At 39.4% G+C, this 27,352-nt stretch overlaps 1 protein-coding gene across 1 annotated transcript in view; it reads left to right on the plus strand.

The window, feature by feature from the left end:
• fer (fer (fps/fes related) tyrosine kinase) overlaps positions 1–27,352 on the plus strand; it is a 226,968-nt gene that overhangs the window by 173,130 nt on the left and 26,486 nt on the right. The window contains exon 16 of the mRNA XM_060837245.1: positions 15,682–15,805. Within this exon, the coding sequence (XP_060693228.1) occupies positions 15,682–15,805 (124 nt within the window). The remainder of the gene's footprint in view (positions 1–15,681; positions 15,806–27,352) is intronic.

The following is a 27,352-nucleotide window of genomic DNA, read 5'->3' on the forward strand; positions in this document are numbered from 1 at the left end:
AAAGAAGGCATTTGGCAAGCTTGCTTTCATTGCTCAGACCGTTGAATTTAGGAGTTGGGACATCATGCTGCGATTATACAGGATGTTGGTGAGGCCACTTTTGGAATATTCTGTATAATTTTGATAACCCTGTGATAGGAAGGATGTTATTAAATTGGAGTAGGGTGCAGAAAAAATTGACAATGATTCGACTGAGACTGGAGAGTTTGAGTTATAAGGAGAGGTTGGATAACCTTGGGCATTTTTCACTGGCGCATAAGAGGTTGAGGAGTAACCTTAGAGGTTTATAAAATGATGAGGCACATATTATAAGGTGAGAGGAGAAAGATTTAAAAAGGACCTTGAGCGACAACTTTTTCGTGAAGAAGGTGGTGAACTGCCAGAGAAGTGGTGGATGCAGGTACAGTTGCAATATTTAAAAGACATTTGGACAGATACATGAATAGGAAAAGTTTAGCCAGATATGGGCCAAATGTACACAAATGGGACTTGTTTAGTTTGAGAAATTTGGGAGGCATGGACGAGTTGGACTGAAGGGTTTCCATGCTGTATAACTGTAAGTATTTTCCTAATCCAACTCAACCACCTTGGGACTCGTGTTTCAATAATGTCCCTCCTTCAAATTTAACGCCAGTTTGAATTACTTCACTTTCAAACATAACGTAAAATTCTATCATGTTGTCATTACTCATCCCTAAAAGTTCTTTTACAACATTATTATTTATTAGGCTTTTTGCTTGACATGATTTTTATATATCCCTGAACATGATTTTTATCTAAATAATCACCAGATGCCCTCTTGAATACCTCAATCGAACCCGCTTCCACTACATTTCCAAGCAGTACATTCCATACCGGAATACTCATTCTGTGAAGAAGTTTTTTTCTTATATCATCCTTGTTTCATTTGTACGATGCTTTAAATCATTCACCTCTTGTTCTTTTTCTCTTATGGGCAGGAACATTTCCCTATCCACTGTGTCTGGTTCATTAATAATTTTGAAAATTTTGATTACTCCTTCTTTCAGCCGCCTTATCACTAAGAACTTCTTTAATCTATCCTCATAACTGGTTCCATGCATGAGAAACATTCTTATAAATCACTTCTGCACTCTGTCCAGGAAATTCTCAACTTTCCTGTCTTGTGGATCCCACATATTTGCACAATACTCGAACAAGTGTCTTGTACAAGTTCAAAAATCACACAACACCAGGTTATAGTCCAACAGGTTTATTTGAAAACCCTAGGTTTTGGAGCACTGCTCCTTCATCAGGTGCTAGTGAGAGAGGAAGACCTTAAACACAGAGTTTATAAGGAAAAGACCAAAGAGTCATACAGCTCGTGTGAATGAATTGAACACATCTAAGATGGCTCATAAATCTTCAAGTTAGAATGAAGGTGCAGGTTTTGGTTGATTCATATGCAAATCCCAGAATTTCTTTCAAGTTACTCCCCTAAAATAACTTAGTGTTATCAATATGAAGGAGGTGACACCTCTGGCCAGACGATGTATTTTAGATGTGAGGTCTTGTTTGGAATCTGTCTGTGCCTTAACTTGGAGTCAGACTGATTTTATTTCCAAAGTATACTCTCTACAAATTGTGTTTTTTTTGAACAAAATAAAATGTATCTGCAAGTGTAAATTCATCCCACAGATTTATGTGTGTGTGTGTGTGTGTGTGTGTGTGTGTGTGTGTGTGTGTGTGTGTGTGTGTGTGTGTGTGTGTGTGTGTGTGAGGGATAGAGAGAGATAGAGAGATTTTGTATGTGTGTGAGTGAGAGAGAAGGGGAGAGATATTTTGTGTGTCTGTGTTCTTGTGAGGGATAGAGAGTGTGTGTTTTTGAGAGAGTGCTTGTATGTGAGGGGGGGGAGAGAGAGAATATGTGTGAGAGTGAGGGAGTAAATGCAACTGAGACTGCTTTTGTGTGAGAGAGTGTGTGTATTAGAGAGGATCTGTGTGAATGTCTGTGTGTGTTTGTGTATGAGTATATAATGTGGTGGGGTGACCTGTAGTGTGACATGAACCCAAGATCCCGTTTAAGGCTGTCCTGATGGGTACTAAACTTGGCTCACTGACTGTAGGTGTCACCTCCCTTATATTGATAACATCTTAACTTATCCTAGGGCAGTGACTTGAAAGAAATTCTGGGATTTGCATATTAATCAATCAAAACCTGCATCTCCATTTGAACTGATTAAAGATTTAAGAGCCGCCTTAGGTGCATTCAGTTCGTTTGCATGAATTGTATGACCCTTCAATCTTTTCTTTACAAATTCTGTGTCTAAGGTGTTCCTCTCTCACTTGGATCTCATGAAGGAGCAGTGCTTTGAAAGCTAGTGTTTTCAAATAAACCCGTTGGACTATAACCAAGAATTGTGTGATTTTTGACCTTGTCCAACCCAGTCCAACACTGGCATTTCCACATCATTGAACAAGTTCAACATCAGTCCTTGTTGTTATAGTCTATGTTGAAGAGTTGGTGCTGGAAAAGCACAGCCAGTCAGGCAGCATGCAAGGAGCAGGGGAATTGACATTTCAACCATTAGCTCTTCATCAAGAATGAGGGGGTGGCCCAAGGGGGCTGAGAGATAAATGGGAGAGGAGTGGGGATGAGGGAAGGTGGCTAGGAATGCAGTAGGTAGATGAACTAGGGGATGAAGGCAACAGGTCAAATGGGTTGTGCTGAGTTGGTAGGAGGATCTGGGATAAGTTGGGGGGAGGGGAAATGAGGAAACTGGTGAAATCCACTTTGATTCTGTATGGTTGGAGGGTCACAAGGGGGAAGATGTGAGAGTTTTCCTCCAGATGTAGAGTGGTAAGGGTTTGGCGGTGGAGAAGGCCCAGGACCTGCATGTTGTTAGCAGAGTGGGAGGGGGAATTAAAGTTTTCGACCACAGGGCAGTGGGATTATTTCATGAGTGTGTCCCAGAGATGTTATCTGAAGCATTCCACAAGTAGGCATCTGTCTCCCCAATGTAGAGGAGACATTGGGAGCAACGGATGCAGTAGATGAGATGTGTGGAGGTGCTGGTAAAGCTGACTGATGTGGAAGGCTCCTTTGGTGTCCTGGACGGAAGTAAAGGGGGAGATGTGGGCGTAGGTTTTGCATTTCTTGCGGTGGCAGGGGAAGGTGCCAGGGCGGTAGGGTAGATTGGTTGGGGGGTGTGGACCTAACAAGGGTGTCACAGAGGTCTTTAAGGAACACAAATAGGGTTGGGGAGGGAAATATATCTCTGGTGGTGGGGTCTGTTTGTAGGTGATGGAAATGGCAGAGGATAATGCAATGTGTCTGGAGTTTGGGTGGATGAAAGGTGAGGATTTGGGGGAAGGGGGGTTGTGTCCTTGTTGTGGTTGGATGGGTGGGGTTCGAGGGGAGAGGTGCAGGAAATGGATGAGATGCACTGGAGGGTGTTATCGACCACGTGAGAGGGGAAATTGTGGTCTTTGAAGGAGGAGGCTAGCTATCATGTTCTGTGGTGGAATTGGTCCTCCTGGGAGCAGATGCGGTGAAGGAATTGGGAATAAGGGATAGCTTTTTTATATAGGAGGCAGGATGGGAGAAGATGTAGAACAGGTAGCTGTGAGATTGAGTGGGTTTATAGTGGATGTCCATGTTGAGTTGTTGTACTGTATGCCCCGACTAAGAAAGCCAAGAAAACAGTAAGCTTTATTAACTGCAATCCACTTGTCCTGCCACCTTTAGTGATCTGTGCTTATATACACCAAGGTCACTCTGCTCCTCCACCCCCTTTTGAATCATACCTCCATTTATTCTTGTCTTTCTTCAACAAAAGTGCATCACTCTCACTTCTTTGTATTGAACATCATCTGCCACTTATCTGTCCATTCTACTAACTTGTTAATGCCATTTTGAAATTCCATGTTGTCCTCATAGTTTTGAATTATTCCAAATTCAGTGCCATCTGCAGTAGCTGATCAAATATCACTTCAACTCCGTTTATCTGTTTGTTCCAAATAACTATTGACTCTCTGTCTGGGTATTCAGTGACCCAGCCTCCACTATTTGCTCTTGAAGAGAAATCCAGAAACTGACAATCCTCTGAGAGAAGAAAATTTTCCTCATCTCTGTCTTAATTGGGCCAAGCCGTCTCTTTTTGTGCTGTAATTCTCTAACTCTGAATGGGACATCCTGCAATCTTAAGATACTCCTGATGAAGTATAAAACACAAAGTTCTATCTCCCATGAGATTCAGGTAAAAACAAAAGCACTATTAAAAGTTGAAAGAGTTAAGGTCTGGTGTTTTGCTTACTACTTTTCTTTCAGTGACGGTTACTAATAGATTTTCAGATAACTTACTTCATGACAACGTATGGAATATTCCTGTGCAGAAATTCCCTCTGATGCATTGGTCATTAACCAGAAGTCATGGATTCAAATTGTCAGCAAACAGCGGCAGGAAGTTAAGGAAACATTTTTTTCACAAGAGTTGTCAGTATTCAAAGTTTGTGAGATTTGTAGCTCGGGTGTTTGTTGTTGTAGTTCTGTTCGCCGAGCTGGAAGTTTTTGTTGCAAACATTTCGTCCCCTGGCTAGGCGACATCATCAGTGCTTTGGAACCTCCTGCGAAGCGCTTCTTTGATGTTTCTTCCGGTATTTATAGTGGTCTGTCCTTGCCGCTTCCGGTTGTCAGTTTCAGCTGTCCGCTGTAGTGGTTGGTATATTGGGTCCAGGTCGATGTGTTTGTTGATGGAGTTTGTGGATGAGTGCCATGCCTCTAGGAATTCCCTGGCTGTTTTCTGTCTGGCTTGCCCTATGATAGTAGTGTTGTCCCAGTCGAATTCATGTTGCTTGTTGTCTGCGTGTGTGGCTACTAGGGATAGCTGGTCGTGTCGTTTCGTGGCTAGTTGATGTTCATGTATCCGCATACATGAACATCAACTAGCCACAAAAGGACATGACCAGCTATCCCTAGTAGCCACACACGCACACAACAAGCAACATGAATTCGACTGGGACAACACTGCTATCATAGGGCAAGCCAGACAGAAAACAGCCAGGGAATTCCTAGAGGCATGGCACTCATCCACAAACTCCATCAACAAACACATCGACCTGGACCCAATATACCAACCACTACAGCGGACAGCTGAAACTGACAACCGGAAGCAGCAAGGACAGACCACTATAAATACCGGAAGAAACATCAAAGAAGCGCTTCGCAGGAGGCTCCAAAGTACTGATGATGTCGCCTAGCCAGGGGACGAAACGTTTGCAACAAAAACTTCCAGCTCGGCGAACAGAACCACAACACCTATACAAGGTATTCAACAAAAACGGATACCCGCGCAATTTCATTAACAGATGCCTCAGGGAAAGACAACGAAATGAGGACATGCCACAACCCAAAGGACTGGCCACACTCCCATACATCAGGAGCATTTCTGAACTGACAGCCAGACTGCTGCGACCACTAGGACTCATAACAGCACACAAACCAACAGCCACTCCCAGACAACAACTCACCAGGACAAAGGACCCGATACCCAGGAGGAGCAAAACCAACGTAGTGTACAAAATCCCATGCAAGGACTGCACAAAACACTACATAGGACAAACAGGAAGACAGCTAACAACCCGCATTCATGAACACCAACTATCCACAAAACGACACGACCAGCTATCCCTAGTAGCCATACACTCAGATGACAAACAACATGAATTCGATTGGGACAACACCACCATTATAGGACAGGCCAAACAGAGAACAGCCAGGGAATTCCTAGAAGCATGGCACTCATCCACGAATTCGATCAACAGACACATCGACCTAGACCCTATATACCGACCACTGCAGCGGACAGCTACTGACAACCGGAAGCGGCAGATTCAAACCAGTATAAATGCTGGAGGAATCAGCACAGAAGCGCTTCACAGGAGGCTCCCAAGCACTGAAGATGTCACCTAGAAAGGGGACGAAACGTTTGCAAGAAAAACTCCCAGCTCGGCGAACAGAACTACAACAGTTGTCAGTATTCTACTGGAGTGTCTGTGCCTGAAACTGACTCCATAGATTTAGAAGGGAATTGGGCAGGTCCTTGTGGTTGACTAATTTTACATGGTTGCTGACAATAAAATGGGATGAAAGACTAAGTGCCATTATTTTTCAAAGGGTCAGCACAGACACAAAAGGCTGAGTACCCACAATCACGCTATGAAATCGGTTGCCAGATTTTTTTAGTTCATTGCAACAGCAACCGCAATTCAAAATTTATAATTAATTGTGGCGCTCTTTGGGTCATCCTGAATACAGGAAAGACATTAATAAAAGTGCAAATTAAGTCATTTCATCTTTTGTGAAATGGAGAAAAAAGCAAATAATGCGGTTCAGCCCAGGCACAAAAACATGAGAATCACATTGTTGAAAAAAATTGAAAGTGATGACTTTCCACAATTTTTTAAAAAATCAATTTGTTTAGTTTTGTGATTCATGCCACAGAACTGTGAAGTTGATTCAATTTACTAGGTGGCATTGTGTAATCCTCGTATTGCTCCTTCACCTCAGTTATGTAAAATGCTTTCTTTAAAAAGTAAGCTATTTTTATTTTCTTCTGGTCACCTCTCAGTTATTGCAGTTTAACCCTTGAGTCCAAGCACAGTAATTCGATTTTTTTTTGTTGGACTGTGTTTTGAATTTCAGCTGCTGTACCTAGAAGTATACTTTCCCCTGGCAAAACAATGAAATAACAATGAAATATTGATCGTCAATTAAAAACAGGGCATGTTGAAAAAACCTAGCAGTTCAGCCAACATCTGTGAACAGTCTTAATGTTTCAGGTTGTTGAGCGTTCATCACATCTTGGTTTTGTTCTTTGGCTTTAACTCTCAGGCATGCAAATTCATAGGTTTTATCTACATTACTTTCTTGCATTCAGTAGATGGTACGCACATCCAATACAGTAGGTTACAAAACTGCAGAATTGATTATTCCATGAGGTATTTTTCATAATATTGGACCCTTTATATTACATTGTGTATGTTAGACACATAATAATTGAGTAAAATTGGCTTATGTCTGAGTGATACTGTATACCCATTGTGTCTGAATGTGCTTGTGTGCTATAGGCCTGCAAGAGCAGATCATTATATTTCAACTACGATTCTGAAGTTATATTTTCTGAGGGCATCAAGAACTTTAGTCCTAAGTTATACTGTCCAATACTTCATTTGATGTTTGAATATTTGATTTAAATCTTGAGCAGTTCTACAAAAAAAATCTGTATAGCATATTTTCTAATCATGAGATATCTGACAGCAGTTTTCAGCCAATAGTTTTGAAGAGTTGTCACCATCGTAAATTCAAACAGCAATCTGACAATGGTCAGATAATCTGTTTTGGTGATTTTTATTACGGGTCAATTATTGACTCTCACAGGGGATAATTCCCTTGATGATCAGCAAAATAGAACCATGTGATCTTTTACATCTACCTGAGTAGGTCAATGGGAATTCAGTTTCACATCCGAAAGTTGGCACTTCTAACAGTGCAGCACTCTCTCAGTACTGCACTCGAGAGTCAGCTTTGATTTTTGTGCTCAAGTCCTGGGGTAGGACTTGATAAAAGTATCAAATTCTTAGTCATCTAGCATTCACAATTATATTATTACTTTTCTCCTTAACACTTTTTTTGCAGTGATTCTGTAATGTTAAGGCCATTTTCTTCCAGTAAGTTTCTTTACTGTACCTTATTCAATTAAGAATATCACTCATTAAGATTTTTTGGATGTTAACAGCCCTTCAATATCTCTCATAAGTGGTGATATTTCATTTACTGGTTGTTCAAGTATTGTCAGCATCACTGATCCAAATCCTGTTTGGGCACTCATGTATGCACTTAAAACAGTGGATGGTAATCATTTACTTTCCAACTGAAATTGGCTAATAACTAATAATTGGACAAATGTTCTTGGGAACGCTGGGTTTTACTACATAGAAGGAATATGGTATTTCATCTGTTTGAAAGAGCTATATGATTCCCCCACCACCCCCCCCCCCCCCCACCCCATTTTTCCCCAAAGCTCTGTAAATTTATCATTTTCAAGTATAAATTCAATTTCCTTTGCTATGTTTCTGTTAATTTGTTTTCACCACCCTTTTTACAGGTCATCTCATTTCAAAGTACTGTAACTTTATTTACAATAAAACTTTCTCATTGTTTCCCCATTTGGCTGAATAATCTACCTTGCTCTCATATTAGGTGAATCTAATAATTTAACTGGAGCTGCAGCAATAGCAGTGCTACAGTTGACCACACTGCCTTCTGATTCTTCTTATTGAGATTTCTGCAAGGCCCTCTGGCTGTAATGGGAATCAGGCAACAAGCTGTTGACTTTAGTGTAAATCATACTGACAATTCGAGCCAATTAAGCTAACCACCACCCTCCCAGGATTCAGAGTTTCTATATACACTGTTAAATGGATTTAATTTAATTTAATAATGCTTATTTTTAAAACTGCTATGTTTGTGTGGGGACCTAGCGGAAGGATCATTGCATTGTGTTGAGGCTACCACAGAAATTTTGGCAGCTTTTTTGTCAGCCTTGGAAATTATGTTCTGAGCTTTACAGCTTGATCCCGTGGAATTGAGTGGGAGGGATCTGGGGTGGATAGTTCACCATATGCCCAGTGTGGTTCATGCTGACAGCATAGGGTTTGATCCTGTTTGAGCTGGAGTAGATTCAGGACCTGCCGTACAGAGAACTTAGGAAGAATTCGAAGCTCGTGTGTTTAATTGTATCATCGCTAGTGATGCAGCCCCAGTTACGTTCAGCTGACTAATACCAAGAAAAGGTTAGGTTGTTTAGACAATTGCTTTTAGTGATGAGTACAACAACTAGTATTGGTTTAGAATCATGCTCTTTGTGGCTAAATGATTTAATGGAAAAATTAGCAAGCTTAACCTAAGATATTCTAATAACATGTATTTTGAGTGTTGCTGAAAGAACGACACAGTGTCAGAGCCTTTGTTTACTTTCATGGGGTCAGATCCAAAAATTCCAGAATTCAAAGGGAGCAACCATTCAACCAGCTTTCCACCCAGACTTGGAAAGCTGAGAAACTAGTTTCTTTCTTTAAATGTCATTCCATGATGAAGCAGCACTTTTATAATCAATCCTGAATTTGCTGCTAAATATGAACAACCAATTTACAGTTTTAAGTAGGGCTCACAATGTGGCTCAATTACTCTTGCATAATGCAGAAACCTATTCAATGATAGAAAAATGAACATGCAGGCATTTTTAAAAAAATTAAACAAAAGCCTAGAACACAGTTGTTTTGAGATGCTTTCTCAATGGCAGTGTCGAGAAATCATCCTGCTTTTCTCATCCAGTATAAATTGTTGCTGTCTTTTAAATTTGGCATTCTTGTATCTGTCTCGATGAGTACAAGGCAAAACTTCAACAATGTGCCTGATCTTCCAGCAACATTCACTACCAAATGAAAACACTTATATTCTTGTGTTATTAGATATGTTTTCATTTATTATACGAACATTAGATGCATTATAATCTGTAGTATTGAAAAGGGGAGGAATAAAGCCAATTCATTTGATAGTACTTGATCAAATTATTCTTTATTCTCTTTAACAAATTGGAGCAAATGGAATTGTGAAGAATGATAGTTGTTTAATGAAAATGGTTATCAACAAGACCTATATTTATGTAGTAGTAATTGTCTGCATACATTGTTACACCTCATTCCTCAGAGAGTGTATTTCTTGCAAAAGCAACATAAGGGACATTGAAAACTTGGCTAAATCAGAAGAACATTGACAGGTTGACCAAATGGACAGACACTTGGAAGATGACTTTCAATGCAGAGAAATGTGAGGTAATGAATTTTGATAGAAACAGAGAGACCGTACGGACTTAGTGGCGTAAATTTGAGGGAACTACGGGAGCATACTTTGGGGTCCATATGCATGATTCTCTGAAATTTGCCAGTCAAGGTAAAACACTTGATAAGAAGGCTTATAGATATGATCTATAAAAGTAAGGAAATGATGCTTCACCCCTTTGGAGCGTTATGTTCATTTCTGGTCACCTTATATAATGGAGAATGTTAAAGCTCTGGAGAGTGTGCAGAGGAAAGTTACTAAAATGATACCAGGAACAAGGAGATATTAGGTACAAGGGAAGAGTAGAGGAATTAGGTTTATTCCCCCAAAGCCGAGAAGATTAAGAGGTGATCTTATTGAGATATTCAAAATTATGAACAATTTTGACAAGGTAAAAAAACACGATATTCTGTTTCCAGTCATTGATATGCCACTAACTAGTGGTCACGATTTCAAGATTGTCAGCAAGGGAGCTAGGAGTGAGATAGGAGAAACTTTTTTCCTCAGAGTTGTTAGGATTTGAAATGTGCTACCTGGAGGCACATTCCATCCAGATTTCAAAAGACAGCTGGATTTAAACTTGAATGTGATGAATTTAGATAGATGGCTATGAAGATAGGGCTAGAGAATGGGACTAGCTGGGTAGCTCGCTTGAAAACTGATAAAGACATGATGGATCAAATGGCCTCCTTCTGTACTATGAAATTTGATTAATTCCCAAAAATTATATTTTTTATACTTTTTCCACTTTGTATGTTGTTAGAATCAGATTGAATCTTCCTCCTCTGCATACAGGTCAGGTGGTAGTTTAAATTGTGAAATACTATTTCCACTATAATATAAGATAACCCCTCTAAATACTATATATCCCACTATGCCACACATGTGCAAAGTTATGGCTTTTTGTATACTCTTTCTTCCCAATGTAGTCAGTCACTACTGACCACTAACAATTTCTGACAAAAGGTCACTGGACTCAAAACATTAACTCTGTTTCCCTCTCCACAGATGCTGCTAAAGGTTCTGCAGCACTTTGTTTTTGTTTCAGATTTCCAGCAATTATAGTTCTTTGTTTTTATTAAAATTTTATTTCCTAAGTTGGTCACCAACATAATTGTCAAGACCCGCACTTATTTTTTTTATTAAATAAGAAGGGACTCTTTGTTGGCTGTACAGTTTACCTGATAGAAATTGCTTCTTTTAATGATGTGCACTGAAGACCTATGCAAAACACAAAACTTGTGCAAGTTCAAGATATTTAGGCACCTTAAGGGAGAAATCCAGATGATGAATCTTGTTGTTTAGCTAAAAATTATTCTGTTGATTTCAAGAAACTGGATTTGTTGCCAGCCTTAAAACAGGGATATATGAGTTCTGAGAGCAGCTCCAGCAGGTTAACAAGGTGGCTCTTTTAAACTGTTTTCAGAAGCTTGAATTCAATTGTTCTTCAGAGAGCTTTAGAAGAAGCCTAAGTGCTGCCTCACCTCTGCTGAATGTTAATTGGGAGTTGGTGAGCAAAGGATTTCAGTAAGGAGGGGAAGAAGGTGTTGCTTTCTCTGACTGGTTTTTCAGCCTTCAGGAATTGGCTCTTGCTGGGAAAGAAGTTGATTGGTGAGTAATTGGTACGTAGTTGTTCTTCTAATTATATTGTAATTCTAATTGTAAGGAGTATTTTTTTTAAAATCACAGTATAGCAGGTCAATTCAATCAAGCAGAATGCATGTCTTATGGTATATGGGAAGTCAAGGACATGCCATGTGTTTGAGATGCATTTATTTGTGGTAAGTGTAAACAGCTGCACAAATTTGAACAAAAGTTGTGAAGAACAGTTATATCAGACTCAAAATGTTAACTTTTCTTCCGTCCACAGAAGCTGCCAAATTGGCTGATTTTATTCAGCATTTCTGTTTATTGGCAAGCTTGAAGTTCAGGTTGCAGAACTTGAGCTACAGCTGGAGTCACTGTTATGTATCTGCGAGGCAGAGAACTATGTGGATAGCACTTTTGGGGAGGTGGTCACATGACAAGTTAGGAACCGAAGCAGAGAGGAATGGGAGGCGGTTACAGAGATATTGATAGGTCAAGTGAGTGAGCAAAACGTTGGCCAATGGAACATAATGTGGGAAAATGAAGTCATTCATTTTGAAAGGGAGAACAAAAGAGCAGTATTCTTAAATAGAGAAAAACTGTAGAAAGCTGCAACATAAAGGAACTTGGGGTTACTTGTGCATGAAACAGAAAGCTAGCACACAAATGCAGCAGGTAATCGAACATTGAACAGTACAGCACAGGAACAGGCCCTTTGGCCCACGATGTTGTGCTGAACATGATGCCAAATTAAACTAATTCTTTCTGCCTGCCGTTGGTCCATATTCCTCCGTTCCTTGCATATTAATTTGCTTAAAAGTCCCTTAAATGCCCCAATCGTATCAGCAAACTATAGTATCTTTCTAATCAGGAAAACAAATGAAATGTTGGCTCTTTTTCGATGGGATTGACAAAAAAAGAGTAGGCAAGTTTTGCTGCAACTGTACAAGGTGCTGATGAAGCAACATCTTAAATACTGGAGGCAATTTTGGTCCTTAGTTAAGGAAAGATTGTTTCATTGGAGGCAATTCAAAAACGTTTCACTAGGATAATCCCTGGTGTGGAGGGATTTTCTTATCTGCAAAGTCTAAACAGGTTGGGACTGTACTCATTGACATTGCCAAGAACGAAAGGTGATATCATTGAAACTTCAAAGATTCTTAAAGAGCTTAACAGGGTAAATGCTGAGAAGATTTTTCCCCTCATGAGAGAGTCTATGAGCAGAGAATATAATCTCAGAATTAAGGGCTGCCTATTTATGACTGAGAAGTGGAAGAATTTCTTCTTGCAGGGTTGAGAGTCTTTGGAACTCCTTGCCACAAAGAGCTGTAGAAACAGTGTCTTTATTTATATTTAAGGTTGAGACGATAGATTCTTGATCAGTAAGGAATCAAGGGTTACAGGGAAAAAGGCAGGAAAGTGGACATAAGGAGTGTTGGATTGGTAATGATTCTATTGATTGGTGGAGCAAGCTTGAGGAACCTGACCAGCTTGCTACTATTCTTTTTTTGTGTGGTCATGGAATCGGAGAGCTGTAGAGCATGGAAACAAACTCTTCAGTCCAACTCGTCCATGCCGATCAGATATTCTAAACTAATCTAGTCCCATTTGCCAGCATTTGGCCTATGTCCCTCTAAACCCTTCCTATTCATATACCCATCCACTCTTTTAAATGTTGTAATAGTGCCAGACTCCATCACTTACTCTGACAGTTCATTCCATACATGCACCACCCTCTGTGTGAAAAAGTTGCCCTTTAGGTCCCTTTTAAATCTTTTCCCTCTCACCTTAAACCTATGCCCACTGGGTTTGGACTCCCTAACCTGAGAACAGACCTTGAATATTCACCCTATCCATGCCCCTCATGATTTTATAAACCTCTATGACGCCACCCCTCAGCATTTGACGCTCCAGGAAAAATAGTCTCAACCTATTTCGCCTCTCTCTCTAGTTCAAACCCTCCAACCCTGGCAACATCCTTATAAATCGTATCTGAACCCTTTCAAGCTTCACAACATCCTTTCTATAGCAGGGAGACCAGAATTGGACGCAGTATTCCGAAAGTGATTTAACCAGTGTCCTGTACAACTAAACCTCCCAACTCCTTTACTCCATGCACTGACCAATAAAGGCAAGCAAACCAAATGCCTTCTTTATTATCCTATCTACCTGTAACTCTACTTTCAAGGAACTATGAACCTGCACTTCAGGGTCATTATCATTCAGTGTGTAAGTCTTGCCCTGATTTGCCTTTCCAAAATTCAGCACCTCATGTTTATCTGAATTAAATTCTATCTGTCACTTTTTGACCCAGTGGCCTGAATGATACATTCCTGTTGTCCTCTAAAGTAACCTTCTTGGCCATCCACTGTACCACAAATTTTGGTGTCATCTTTAAACTTGGTAATCGTACTTCCTATGTTCACATCCAAATCGTTTACATAAATGACAAAAACAGTGAACCCAGCACTAATCCTTGCTGCACACTGCTGGTAACAGACCTCCATCATCACCCTCTGTCTTCTACCTTCAAGCCAGTTGTGTAACCAAGTGGCTGGTTCTCCCTACATTCCATTTGTTCTAACCTTCCTAACTAGTCTACTGTGTGGAATCTTGTTGAATGCCATACTAAAGTCCATGTAGAATATGTCCACTACTCTACCTTAATAAATCTTCTTTGTTACTTCTTCAAAGGTCTTGTGCTCTATTTTAAAAGCAGTACTTCATGAATTGTAATCTCAGCATAATCTCCAGTGCCACATGCTAATGAGCACAAGAATAGAAGGATTCATTTTTTGAACACATGTTTAGAGAACTGGTGTTGGATGGAGGGCATCGGAGTTCTGAGGCATTGGTATTGGGATTGGGAAAGGTGGGATCTGTGCCTGCTGGATGGATTAAATTTAACAAGATCAGGACTAACATCCTACAAGGTGATTTACTGGTGCTGTTTGAGAGAGAAGTCACTGAAGGCTAACGTGCATGTGCAGCTGGCAATTAAAACTAATGGCATGTTACTCTTTCTCACAAGATACCAATGACCTAATGGCTGTGACAATAATTGTGGGAAAAAGGTTTCAAAGTGGGTGATCGGACATAATCAGATCGAAATGGTGAATCAGTCTTGATGGGCTGAATGACCAACTCTGCTGCTATGTTGCGTCCAATAGTTAGTTAGAGATCAAGAAATGACGAGCAGTGGAGAAGGTCTAAAATGTTCTGATTACACCTTTTAGCAAGTAAGCATTATTCATGATCATTTAAGTGCATGTTCAATAAATATGTAGTTTATTTTGCGATGAAAGTTGTGTAATTTATATACATTTTTAAAACGATTTTATTTGGAGTTTTGAATTTTGAACTTGTGGCTTATGTGTTTTCTACGTATCTGAAGAGATTTAATGATTAAATTGTAAGTATTTTTATAGCCATATGATTCAGTTTACCAAACAGTATTGAAGAGAGACTTACTGCAAAGTAACGGATTTGCTCACTTTATGAGAGCAAACAAAATAAAGGTATTTCACATTTGGCCGTCAGACAGAAAATTCTGGACTTTTTTTGTTTAGGGGAAAGACCCATATCTTGTTGGGATGGGAATAAAAGCTTTTTAGCTTCTATTGGACAGTTTTGGTAAACTCTTGACTGAAGCTTGATGTGTAAAACAGTTCCTGCTGAGAAATGGAGGTGATTTAGGGGTATTATGAAAGAGCTTTCCTCAAAGTGAAGAGTATGAAGATTCCAGGTGGGAAACTGAAAAAGTATAAGTCTCGTTGTATGAAGCCTCCAGGAGAAGGCTATTAGTTACAAAGGTTGGGCATTGTAGTTCGAGTTAAATTAAGCCTACAAATGGGAAATGGAAGGGAGTTCTCTCTGTGAGTACTGTTAAGGAGGGTAATGGGATGAATGGGATTGTATTGTACTGTGTGTTTCTAAATCTTTTAAACATCTCCAATATGTAAATAGTTTGGTTTATTTTTTTCTTTCTATTATTTTGCATAATAAACTTCAGTTTTATTGTCAGAACTGAACTGGCAGCATTGCATGTTTGTGTTATCATGAAAGACTACCTCAATAAAACCAAGAAAACAAAATATGATCTACCAAGCCAAATTTGAGTCTGGGATTTACTTTGTCCAGTAATAATAGTAGCTGGGGTCATAATAATAGGCATTCCTTTCTAAAAATCGGTAAATTGTTGTGACATCGTTCCATCAGTTTATCTTGTGTCACAGGTGGTGATTTCCTTTCATTTTTACGGAAGAAGAAAGATGAATTAAAGATGAAGCAACTTGTGAAGATGTCTTTGGATGCTGCTGCTGGTATGGCTTATCTCGAAGGAAAGAACTGTATTCACAGGTGAGGAAAATATTCCCATTTCATCTGCAGGCTTTTCCAATTTCATGTGATTTTATTTACAGAGTGTTTTTGGCTGTTGCAGAAACTACTTCACAATGCGTCCAATTTTTTGGCTGTTTGCCTGCTATATCTAATAGTGTGATCTGTGTCCCCACTGTATTCAAATGTTTCTCTGTTACTTTTTGACAGCCAAGAAGTTTAATTTCTGCTTGCTGTATCTGCAATAGAACTGGGAAACCAAAACATATAATATAAAAGGATAATATTGATATCATAAAGCATATTTTAATATGGATATTATTGTTTTAGGAAGAAAGAAAAACTATGAGTTCAACTCATCAAGGACTATACAACAAGATAATAAAACGTTTTAAATTCACATGAGTAAAATGAAAACTAATGGGAGTAGACCCATTCAGGGCCATTGGATAATGCTACTGGTAATGATAGATGACACATTTCCAATCTCCAGCCTAATAGAGGAGTAGAGTGTTCTGTACATAAAACCTTTTTTGTCATTTGAACAGATCATGACTGATCATCTATCTCTTTGCAGTTTATCTCCACTTTACCTATATCTCATGATACCATTAGTATCCTAAAATTTATTAACTTCTGACTTGCCAATAATTGAGTTTCCACAGGTCTCTAATGCAAAGAATTCCAAAGACTTGCTACCTGTTGAGTAAATAACTTCCTCATCATCTAAATGGCTTACCCCTAATTCCAGGACTCTATCTCTGATTCTAGACTAACTGGCCATGCAACATTTCCAATAGATATCTACCAAATCATGTCTTGTACGATTTTTGTTGTAAGTTTTAGTGTGATCACCTCTCATCCTTTGTAACTCGAGAATGAAGGCTCAGTTTCTTGAATCTCTCCTCAGAAGACTGTCCCACCATCCCATGAATTAGTCTTGTGATCCTCTGTACTCCTACTTTGGTAAATATATTCTTCCTTGGATAAAGAAACCAAAATTATCCACAGTACTTAAGGTGCACTCTCACCAAGCGTTTTTGCAGTTGTACAAGACATCTTTACTCCTGCACTCAAATCCCCATGCACTAAAGGCCAACATAGCATTTACCTTCCTGGTTGCATCTGCATGTTAGAATTTTGTGATTCATGAATAAGGACACTCCCATCCATTTGGACTTTACAGCTTCCCACCTGTCACCTATTTATTTGGCCTTCCTGTTTTCTCATCCAAAATGGTCAGTGCATACCTGGATCATATTCCATGTGTGATGCTGTTGTCCAATCAATGAGCTGGTCCAAATTTAGATTAGATTAGATGATTGGATTCCCTACAGTGTGAGAACAGGCCCTTTGACCCAACTAGTCCACACCCTCTGAAGAGTAACCCACCCAGACCCATTCCCCATGTTTCCCCTGACTAATGACTAACCCTATGGGCAATTTAGCATGGCCAATTCACCTAACCTGCACATCTTTGGACTGTGGGGGGAGTCCAGAGCACCCGGAGGAAACCCACGCAGACACAGGGAGAATGTGCAAACTCTACACAGACGGTCACTCGAGGCTGGAATTGAACCCCCGGTCCCTGGTGCTGTGAGGCAACAGTGCTAACCACTGACCCACTGTGCTGCCCCAGATCTCTGTGAAGCTCCCTTGGATCATCTTTATCTCACATTTCCACCTAAGTGTGGTCATTGATAAATTTAGGAATAATAACCTTGGTCCCTACTTAGAAATTATTTACATAGACTGTGAGTAGCTATGGTTCAAGCATTGATCCTATGGTGCCTACTGGTAATAGCCTACTATCCTAAGAATGAACTATTTATTCCGACTCAGAGTTTTGTTATGAAGGTGGTTCATATTTATTAATCTTTATGGACTTGGCTTTGGAAGAATATGGAGATGCACAGATTGCTTTTTTAAAAAGGTCAATGAAAAGCATTATTGGAGCATATTTTATACACATTACCGTTGGCTAGAAAATGTTTTTTTCTATTTTAAACTGAATTTCTGTAGAAAGAGACATTAATTTTTTTCCCCTTTACCTGAAGTGTGTGTGCATGTAGTTTGGTTTACTTTGAGGATGGGGGTAGACATTTGTTTTTGCACAAGTTGTGAGAACCAACCCTAAAATTATTGGAAGTCTCCAATTGATTCATCTATTCATTTTATATCCATTATAGGAAAAGCATACAATTGGACATATTGAAACTTCGGTATAACTTTTGTTTGATGTTGTGACTTAAGAAGTGACTGGCACAACAGTTCATTTATTCCATCTTGGATATAACAAAAAAAGGAAAATTGCAATGGAATATTGCATATAGTCAGTATGCAATAAGGAACGGGCTAAGAATAATTAGAAAAGTATTTTTTTTAAAAATCAGTTTGCTTCTGCATTTTTATGTCAAAGTTTTTTGGAAGTGGCTAAGGCTTTGCTGAAGGTTGAAGACTTTTCCCTGAGTGATTTGCAAAAAAAAAGTCAAAGCTGGATTATTAGAATTGGTGGATAAGTTTCGGTTAAAATTAAAAGGAGGGACTAGGAAGGCAGCAACGATTGAGTTAATCACACAACCTTAGAAATTGCAGGAAAGACAAAGCATATTAGTCTATAATTCAGCTGAACTAACAAGAATTCTTTGTAGATGAATCAACTTGAACCATAAAGAGAAATAGAAGTGAAAGAAAAGAACAATAAATACCATGTTAAAAATGCTGATTGCTCGTTCACAAATCACACACCAGAAACACACTTATGACCTACTTCCCCATATGTTGGGGACATTGTGGTGAATCTAAGAGTGGGGGAAATGCAACAGGGGAAAGAAATAATGTGGAAAATGATAAACAGACAATACAGAATTAAGAACAAATCAGATAAGATGAGAGATTACATAAATAATGAAAGACATTGGGACTCACTGGAATTCAGAAGGATGAGAGGAGATTTAATTGAGGTATATAAAATGCGAAAGGGATTTGACAAAGTAGACATAGAGTGGACATTTTCCCTTATGGAGAAATCTAGGAAACAAAGATATAGTTCCAGACTATGGGGGTGGTGGATTTAAAGCAGAGATGAAGAGAAATTATTTTTTCAAAGAGCGAGTCTATGAATTCCCTACCTCACAGTGCAGTGGACACCGGGCCACTGAATAAGTTTAAGGAGCGAATGGACAGATTTTTAATTAGCTATAGGGTAAAGGGTTGTGAGGAGTGGGTACGAAAGTGGAGTTGATACTGGAATGAGAACATGGTTGATCTTTTCAAATGGTTGTGCAAGTTCGATGGACTGAATTGCCTACTCCTGCTAGCTCTTATGTTCTTATTTGAATTTATGTAGCATTTGAAGCAAAACAAATGACCTGGTAGTACAAATTGGGATAAATAAGTATGATCTAGTCACCAGTAAGAAGATATCAGCAAATCCAAAGGAATGACTTAAATTCAAGTAACCAGGATAGAGAAGCAGTCTGGATAGAGATGTGGAATGATAAAGTCAAGAGGCCACTTGTGGGAGTTGTGTGTAAACCCTCTAACTGTAATCACATGGAATGACAGAGTTTCAAGGACGAAACAATGGGAGCTTGTCAAAAGGGTACTGCAATTATTACTTGGGATTTTAACTTGCATATAGACTGGAAAATTCAATTCAATAAGGATAATTTAGCTGAGGGTCAGCATGTCATGACACGAATTGGAGAATAGTTGAAACTAGACCTGAGTTTGACAAACAAGGTAGGACTAATTACTGACCTCTTAGTGATTGATTTTTATACAAAAATTTTATCCAATTTTGAATTTAAACAAAGGCAGTTTTGAAACTATGAGAGCAGAGTTTATGAAAGTAAACTGGCAAATTAGATTTAAGTGATAAGTCAGTAGAGATGCAGTAGCAAACATTTAAGGGGATATTTCAGAAAGATACATTCAACAAGTAAGAAATTTTTAAAGGGATAGAACTGCCATCCATGGTGAACTTCAAAAAAAAAGTCAAAGATAGAATCAAACTCCAAAGAAAATACAATTGTGCAAAGATAGGTGGGAAATTAGAAGATTGAACAGAATATTAAAAAAATAATTACTCAACAATTAATAAAGAGGGAAAAGTTAGAGTACAAAAGAAAGTTCACTAAAAATATAAAGACAAAGAGAAAAGTTTCTTTGGATATTTGAAGAATAAGTTAACAGAGTAGGCGTTGGTCCGACAGAAAATGAGTCCAGAGAATTAGTGAAGGAGTATAAATACATGGCAGACGAATTGAACAGACGTTTTGTATTGGTCTTCAGGATACAAGTAGCATGCTGGGAATAGCTATAAATCAGGAATTGAAAGAGCAGGAGGAACTCAAGGCAGTTACAATTGCAAAGGAATAATATTGAGTAAATTGTTGAAACTGAGAGTTGACAAGTACCGAGGTCCTGATGGAGAATTAGCTAGTGGGATATTACTAAAAGTTGAACAATTATCTTCCCTGTCTGACCTTCTGGCAGGAAAGTCACTGATGAAGCAGAAGAAAATGTTTATAGAATCATAGTCATAGAGATGTACAGCAAGGAAACAGACCCTTCGGTCCAACACGTCCATGTCGACCAGATATCCCAACCCAATTTTGTCCCACCTGCCAGCACCTGGCCCATATCCCTCCAAACCATTCCTATTCATATACCCATCCAAGTGCCTTTTAAATGTCACAATTGTACCAGCTCCACCACTTCACTGGCAGCTCATTCCATACACGTACCACCTTCTGTGTGAAAAAGTTGCCCCTTAGGTCTCGTTTATGTCTTTCCCGTCTCACCCTAAACCTGTGCTCTCTAGTTCTGGACTCCCTCACCCCTGTTTACCTGATCCATGCCTCTCATGGTTTTATAAACCTCTATCAGGTCACCCCTCAGCCTCCAACAGGCCTAGAATATTTTAGATGTCTGCACAGAAACACAGGATCAGCCCCCAAATGTTCCCAAAGCACCCAGGAAAGTTCACTGTCAAGGGCAATTAGAGAAAAGTACCTCTCGTTGCCCCCACCCTCTCCAAATAAATGGAAGGAAATGGTGAAATGTTGCTCCTTAAATCCTCTTCTCTTGAGGCTGCTGCTGATATCAGCAATAAATGTGGTAAAGAAACAACTTGAGTTTAGAAGAGCAATTGGAGTTAGTGCTGGGATGACTGGGAAAGGCGCTGGGGCAAAAGGAGCTAGAATCAGAGGACTGAGGGCTGGGAAGTGGGTCACAAAGAGCTGCTCAGTAAAGTGAGCTTTTTACAAGGGAAACCTTTGCTGAGGCTGGAAGTGCCTTTTCGTAGAATCCCTGAAAGTAGGCCATTCAGCAAATCGAGACCACACTGACCCTCTCAAAGGCATCCCTTCCAAACCCACCCTATTTCTGTAAACTTGCATTTCCCATGACTAATTCATCTAGTTGCACATCCCTGGATACACCTGCAAGTTGTATCTGGGTTTTGAGGACACTATCGAGGGGACTGTGTGATGAATATCAAGGTGTCAGCTAAGATAAATGATCATGGGGAGGGGAATAAGGAGTCTGCAAGGGTAGTATGAGGCGTGAAGAAGGTTGTAAAGTGTGAGACAAATAACGTTGCTTGGAGGCTGTCGAGAGAAACAAGTTATAAGAGCGGTGTGAGGGATAAGAAGGAGGCTGTGAGGAGGGAGAAAGTGTTTGCAAGAGAACTTTGGGAAAGATAGAAGTTGTTAAGGAGAGAGAACAGTTTCAAACCTGTCAAGAAAGCAATACTTAGCTAACCAGAATCCAAACTAACTTTTAATCATGGAGTTAATGACATCCTTGCAAATTAATATGGAATCTCGAATATAAGTTCAAGATTACTTGGAAATATGCAGTGAATTCTGTTGTAATGAGTATTAAATTTAAATGTGAGATTGAGAACCAAGGTGCAGTTAGTATGTTTATAACTGTCTGTTTTAAAATTGGAATTTAAAAATGGAACATTTGCTACAATATCATCAATTTAGGGAAGGTGTGTTCAAGGTAATGAATTTTTGTATGTACAATTATTTGTTATTTTGAAAAAAACATTTTTTTAAAGCTGAAACTTATATTTTACCAGTTGAAATGCTATGATGTTGAGGACGTGAATGCTTTCTTTGTGCGTTGAGCATGTAACTCTGAAGATGGATGAGGGAGATTCAGTTGATGTAGTGGACTTTCAGAAAGCTTTTGATAAAGTCCCACATAGGAGGTTAGTGAGCAAAATTATGGCGCATGGTATTGGGGGCAAAATACTAATTTGGATTGAAAGTTGATTGGCTGATAGGAAACAAAGAGTGGTGATAAACGGCTCCATTTCAGAATGGCAGGCAGTGACCAGTGGGGTACTGCAGGGATCAGTACTGGGACCGTAGCTTTTTACAATATATGTTAATGATATAGAAGATGGTATTAGTAATAACATTAGCAAATTTGCTGATGATACTAAGCTGGGGAACAGGGTGAAATGTGATGAGGATGTTAGGAGATTACAGGGTGACCTGGACAAGTTGGGTGAGTGGTCAGATGCATGGCAGATGCAGTTTAATGTGGATAAATGTATGGTTATCCACTTTGGTAGCAAGAACAGGAAGGCGGATTACTACCTAAATGGAATCAGTTTAGGTAAAGGGGCAGTACAGAGAGATCTGAGTGTTCTTGTACACCAATGAAGATAAGCATGCAGGTACAGCAGGTAGTGAAAAAGGCTAATCGCATGCTGGCCTTCATAACAAGAGGGATTGAGTATAGAAGCAAAGAGGTTCTTCTGCAGCTGTACAGGGCCCTGGTGAGACCACACCTGGAGTACTATGTACAGTTCTGGTCTCCAAATTTGAGGAAAGACATTCTGGCTATTGAGCAAGTGCAGCGTAGGTTCATGAGGTCAATTCCTGGAATGGCGGGATTACCTTACACTGAAAGACTGGAGCGGCTGGGCTTGTATACCCTTGAGTTTAAAAGACTGAGAGGGGATCTGATTGAGACATATAAGATTATTAAAGGATTGGACACTCTGGAGGCAGGAAACCTGTTTCTGCTGATGGGTGAGTGCCGAACCAGAGGACACAGCTTAAAAATACAGGGAAGACCATTTAGGACAGAGATGAGGAGAAACTTCTTCACCCAGAGAGTGGTGGCTATGTGGAATGCTTTGCCCCAAAGGGCAGTGGAGTTCCAGTCTCTGGATTCATTTAAGAAAGAGTTGGATAGAGCTCTCAAGGATTGTGGAATCAAGGGTTATGGAGATAAGGCAGGAACAGGATACTGATTAAGGATGATCAGCCATGATCATATTGAATGGTGGTGCAGGTTCAAAGGGCAGAATGGCCTACTCCTGCACCTATTGTCTATTGTCTATTGTTTAGGCTTCAAGTTCAATGGAGAATTGTTAATGATTGAGAATATTGATAAATAATGCTAATTATGCTTCTGCACATCTAAGTACACCAGATGTCAACGTGTGTATTAAGAACGTATTGTCTGTGACTGTGTCAAGTAAAGACTTAGTGAGAATGAAAAAGTAACCCTTGAGAAAACTTCAAAAGAAGCCCTCAAAAAAGAAAAATGATTGAGCCTTGTTACACAGATATCCAACAGCTGAAATGATTGACCACCTACAACCACAACATTTGTGCTATGATTTCAACCAGCAGCGTATTCCTTTAATGTTTATTGACTTAGGTTTGCTTGGATTCTTTGATGGTACACTTAGTCAAATGTTGATTTGATATCAAAAGCTTTCATTCAAGCTCATCTCTGAAATTCTGGTCTATTTTCCGTGTTTGAACCAAAGTTGTAATGACGATTTTATATTGTGCATCATAATGTAAAATAAGAAATGTTATTCAGAGAGGGCTATACGGGTTCTTAAGACTGCTGCACCATAAGAACAAGATTGTATCCAGTCCTCGATATCAAATTCACTTTCATGCTGATGCCCAAATCCCTTGATTTCCCAAAATTTATCAGTTTCAGTTCTGAACTTTTTTTATTCTTTCACGATATACTCAATTTTGTGTAAATACGTCACATACGTGTGTGTGTGTATATACATACAAAATCATGCCCACTAATGAGAACAAACAACACCAAGATGTGATCAAACCTGAGGGAAAATTCAAGAAGCTTTTGATACAATTATGTTAGTAATACTTCATTATAAAAGTTAAAACCACAGGAAAACAGATTAGAGCTTAAAACTGAATGAGGATTCATTTAAGATGTGACATGAGATTCCCTGCTTCATAAAATGAGTGCTATCAGAAACAAGCACATCCTGTGAAATCATATGTTTATATGTCAGTTTACAAGTAATGCCACAATCAGTTAAGTGCTGCAAGTTGGTTGAAATTGTTTGAACAATTCAGGCTAATTAAAGATGAAACACCATATCTGCTCCCAGGAGAAACAATTCGACTCCAGGACATCCCAGATGGCTTCCAATTTCAAGGACCACAGTCTCCCCCGATGTAGTCAACAATGCCCTCTGGTGAATCTCCTCCACTTCCCGCACTTCCGCCCTGGAATCCGGCCCCCTCCAACCCCCAATTTCCTAACCCCGGTCCTCACCTTCCGCCCCACTAATTTCTGGATACAGCACATTATCCTCTGCCACTTCTGCCACCTATAATCAGACTCCACCACCAGAGATATATTTCCCTCCCCACCCGTGCCAGCATTCCGCAGAGACCACTCCTTCCATGACTTCCTTGTTGGGTCCATGCCCCCTCACCCCACCACCCACCTTTAAATCTCAGTACCTTCCCTTGACACTGCAAGAGGTGAAAAACGTGCGCTCATACCTTCCCCCTCACCTCCGTCCAAGACCCCAAAGGATCCTTCAACATCCAGCAGAATTTTCTTGCACCTCATCTACTGTGTCCATTGCTCTCGATGACACTTCGCGGAACATTTCAGGGAATGTCTCTGGGTCACATGCACCAAACAACCCTACCGACCTGTGGCTGACCACTTCAACTTCCCCTTCCACTCTGCCAAGGGCATGCAAGTCCTGGGCCGCCTCCACTGCCAAATCCAAGCCACCTGACGCTTGGAGGAAGAAAGCCTCATCTTCTGCCTTGGGACCCTCCAACCGCACGGCATCAACATTGATTTCACAAGTTTCCTCAAATCCCCTCCCCCCACCTCATCCCAGATCCAACCCTCCAACTTGGCACCACCCTCTTGAACTGTCCAACTTATCTATCTTCCTTCACACCTATTCCCTCCATCCTCCCCTCTGACCTTTCACGATCACCCTCCCCCACCTCCATCTACCTACCGTCTTCCCAGCTACCTTCGCTCCAGCTCCACCCCCATCTTCCTGTTTATCTTTTAGCCCCCTTGCCCGCTCCCCCCTCCCCATTCATGATGAAGGACTTATGTCTGAAATGGTCGATTCTCCTGCTCTTCTGATGCTGCCTGACCTGCTGTGCTTTTCCAGTGCCACACTTTGACTCAAAATATTAACTCTGCTTCTCTCTCTACAATGCTCCTCTGATGCTGCCAGACGTGCTGAGTTTCTTCAGCACTTTCTATTTGTGCCGTTGCATTAATATTTGCAATCAGGGCTAAATTTATGGCTTTAATATAAACAGAATTATATAGGAAGGAATTAAAATCAGTTCTTGGCCATATGTTCTACAAGCAATCTGATAGCTGGACTTTCAGAAATTAAGTGAGAGTAAATCATTGACATTGTTGACATGATGCTGTTAGAGAAATTCTTGAGAAGCAGTATAAAACAAAGAATAGGCCAGATCTTTGGGGACTCTTGACATCATCAAATGAGAGGGAAGAGAAGCCACTGTTGCAGGTGCAGTAGTGACATTTGAATAGATAAGAATTAGAACCATGAAGTACTGCATATTGGAGGAGAGACAAAGGTGTTGGTAGACCTGGTTTAAATTTGAAAGCCGTTAAGAGGTTGAAGAATTGTATCACAAAATAAAAATAAAAAAGTATGCTCTTCGTGGCCACATTGCTTTGAGAAAAGGTTGAAAGAATTTGGGAGATTAATTAATGATGCCCATGGAGCAGAGTGATTTTGTTTATCTATCACGTGGTATTGATGTGTTAGATGATAGAATTAAAATGTAGTTTTATCCTTGAATTATTTCGTCTTTTCACTTATCAAGTACAATACAATTAGTTGTGTACATTCCTGCATTGTTTATGAAATCTCGTGAAGATTTCCAGAAATCTTTGATGATTTTTAATTTTAATTGCTCTGAATAATTAATTTGGAAAAGATCAAATTACAGGAACCAATTCTGACTCTGATGTTTTGCTAGTGCTGGCCATGCTAATTCACAGTAGGAATCTTCACAGAAAAATGTTAAGAATCCAATGGAGGAATATGGATATCTATTATATAGGCATATAGCCAACAAGCATAATGGAAAACAGAATTTTAAATTTATTGCTTTTGTTATTATTTTTAATGAATTAGGTAATGTATTAAAGTCTGCAGTAATTTATAGTCTGCTGTTCATGATTTACAGCTTCAGTTATGCTTTAGATACTGGCAACACAATGCACTCCAGTAATTTTAATAATAAAATTTAAATGACCAGAAGTTTGAACTAATTATTTCTGCAGTCAAGACCAATTGTATCCCTTAACTTAATTCTGTTTTCAACTTCTGCTGCTACAAAAAGCAGAGTTGATTTGCTTATACATGAATCGATCCAATCCAATTTATTCTCTGTAACTGTTCTTTAAATGAGGTTCCGGTCTAAGACTTGTTGATTACATCCATCCCTTGAAAATCATTTATTTGTTGCATATTATCACAATATGATACCCAACTGGATCTTCCTTCACTAAAATTTTTCAACTTGTTCAGCAAAAACACTTTTTGATCGCAATGTATTTCTTTATTCTATCCTTAAAATTCATTAAAAACATTCACCAATCATTTACTTTTGTTTAAGTTAAATTTGCAGTTACATTTTTTCTTTCCTTGGCTCCCATTTAGTTTATTTTACTTCATAGACAAAGCAACATTGGGATTATAGGGTAATCAATCTGTGAAAGAAAATGTTCATGCAACATTGTTATATATAATCAGTGATTTTGTCCAATGAAATGCTCATTAACCAACCTAGCTGATTGGATTCAAGCTCAAATTTCATAGGAGTTAATGGCTGGTGTGAATACTTGAAAATAGGTTAGCTATGCTGGGAAGGGTGTGTAATCATAGTATCTGTGCTCTGAAGATGTTGAACTCAGTTTTGAGTTCTGAAACTGTAAAATGTTTAAGCAGAAAATGTGGTGCTGTTCCTCCTGCTTTGCTGGAGCACTGCAGAAAACCCAGAACCCAGTACTAAACATTGGTGGTAGCAGCAGTGATGATGGATGGTGGCTGTGATCTTGTCTATGATTCTGGTCTAATGGTATTTAAAGGTTGATTTTCTAGCTGTCCAACACATAATTGATCTATGAAAAAGTATAAATTTCTGACTGACGTGAACTGTGTTCTGTTTAATTCACTATATATCAATTAAAAACAAAGTAATGATCATTATATGGCCCTATGAAATATTTAATAAG

Source organism: Hemiscyllium ocellatum, chromosome 2 (assembly GCF_020745735.1).
Source record: "Hemiscyllium ocellatum isolate sHemOce1 chromosome 2, sHemOce1.pat.X.cur, whole genome shotgun sequence".
Lineage (NCBI taxonomy): Eukaryota > Metazoa > Chordata > Chondrichthyes > Orectolobiformes > Hemiscylliidae > Hemiscyllium > Hemiscyllium ocellatum.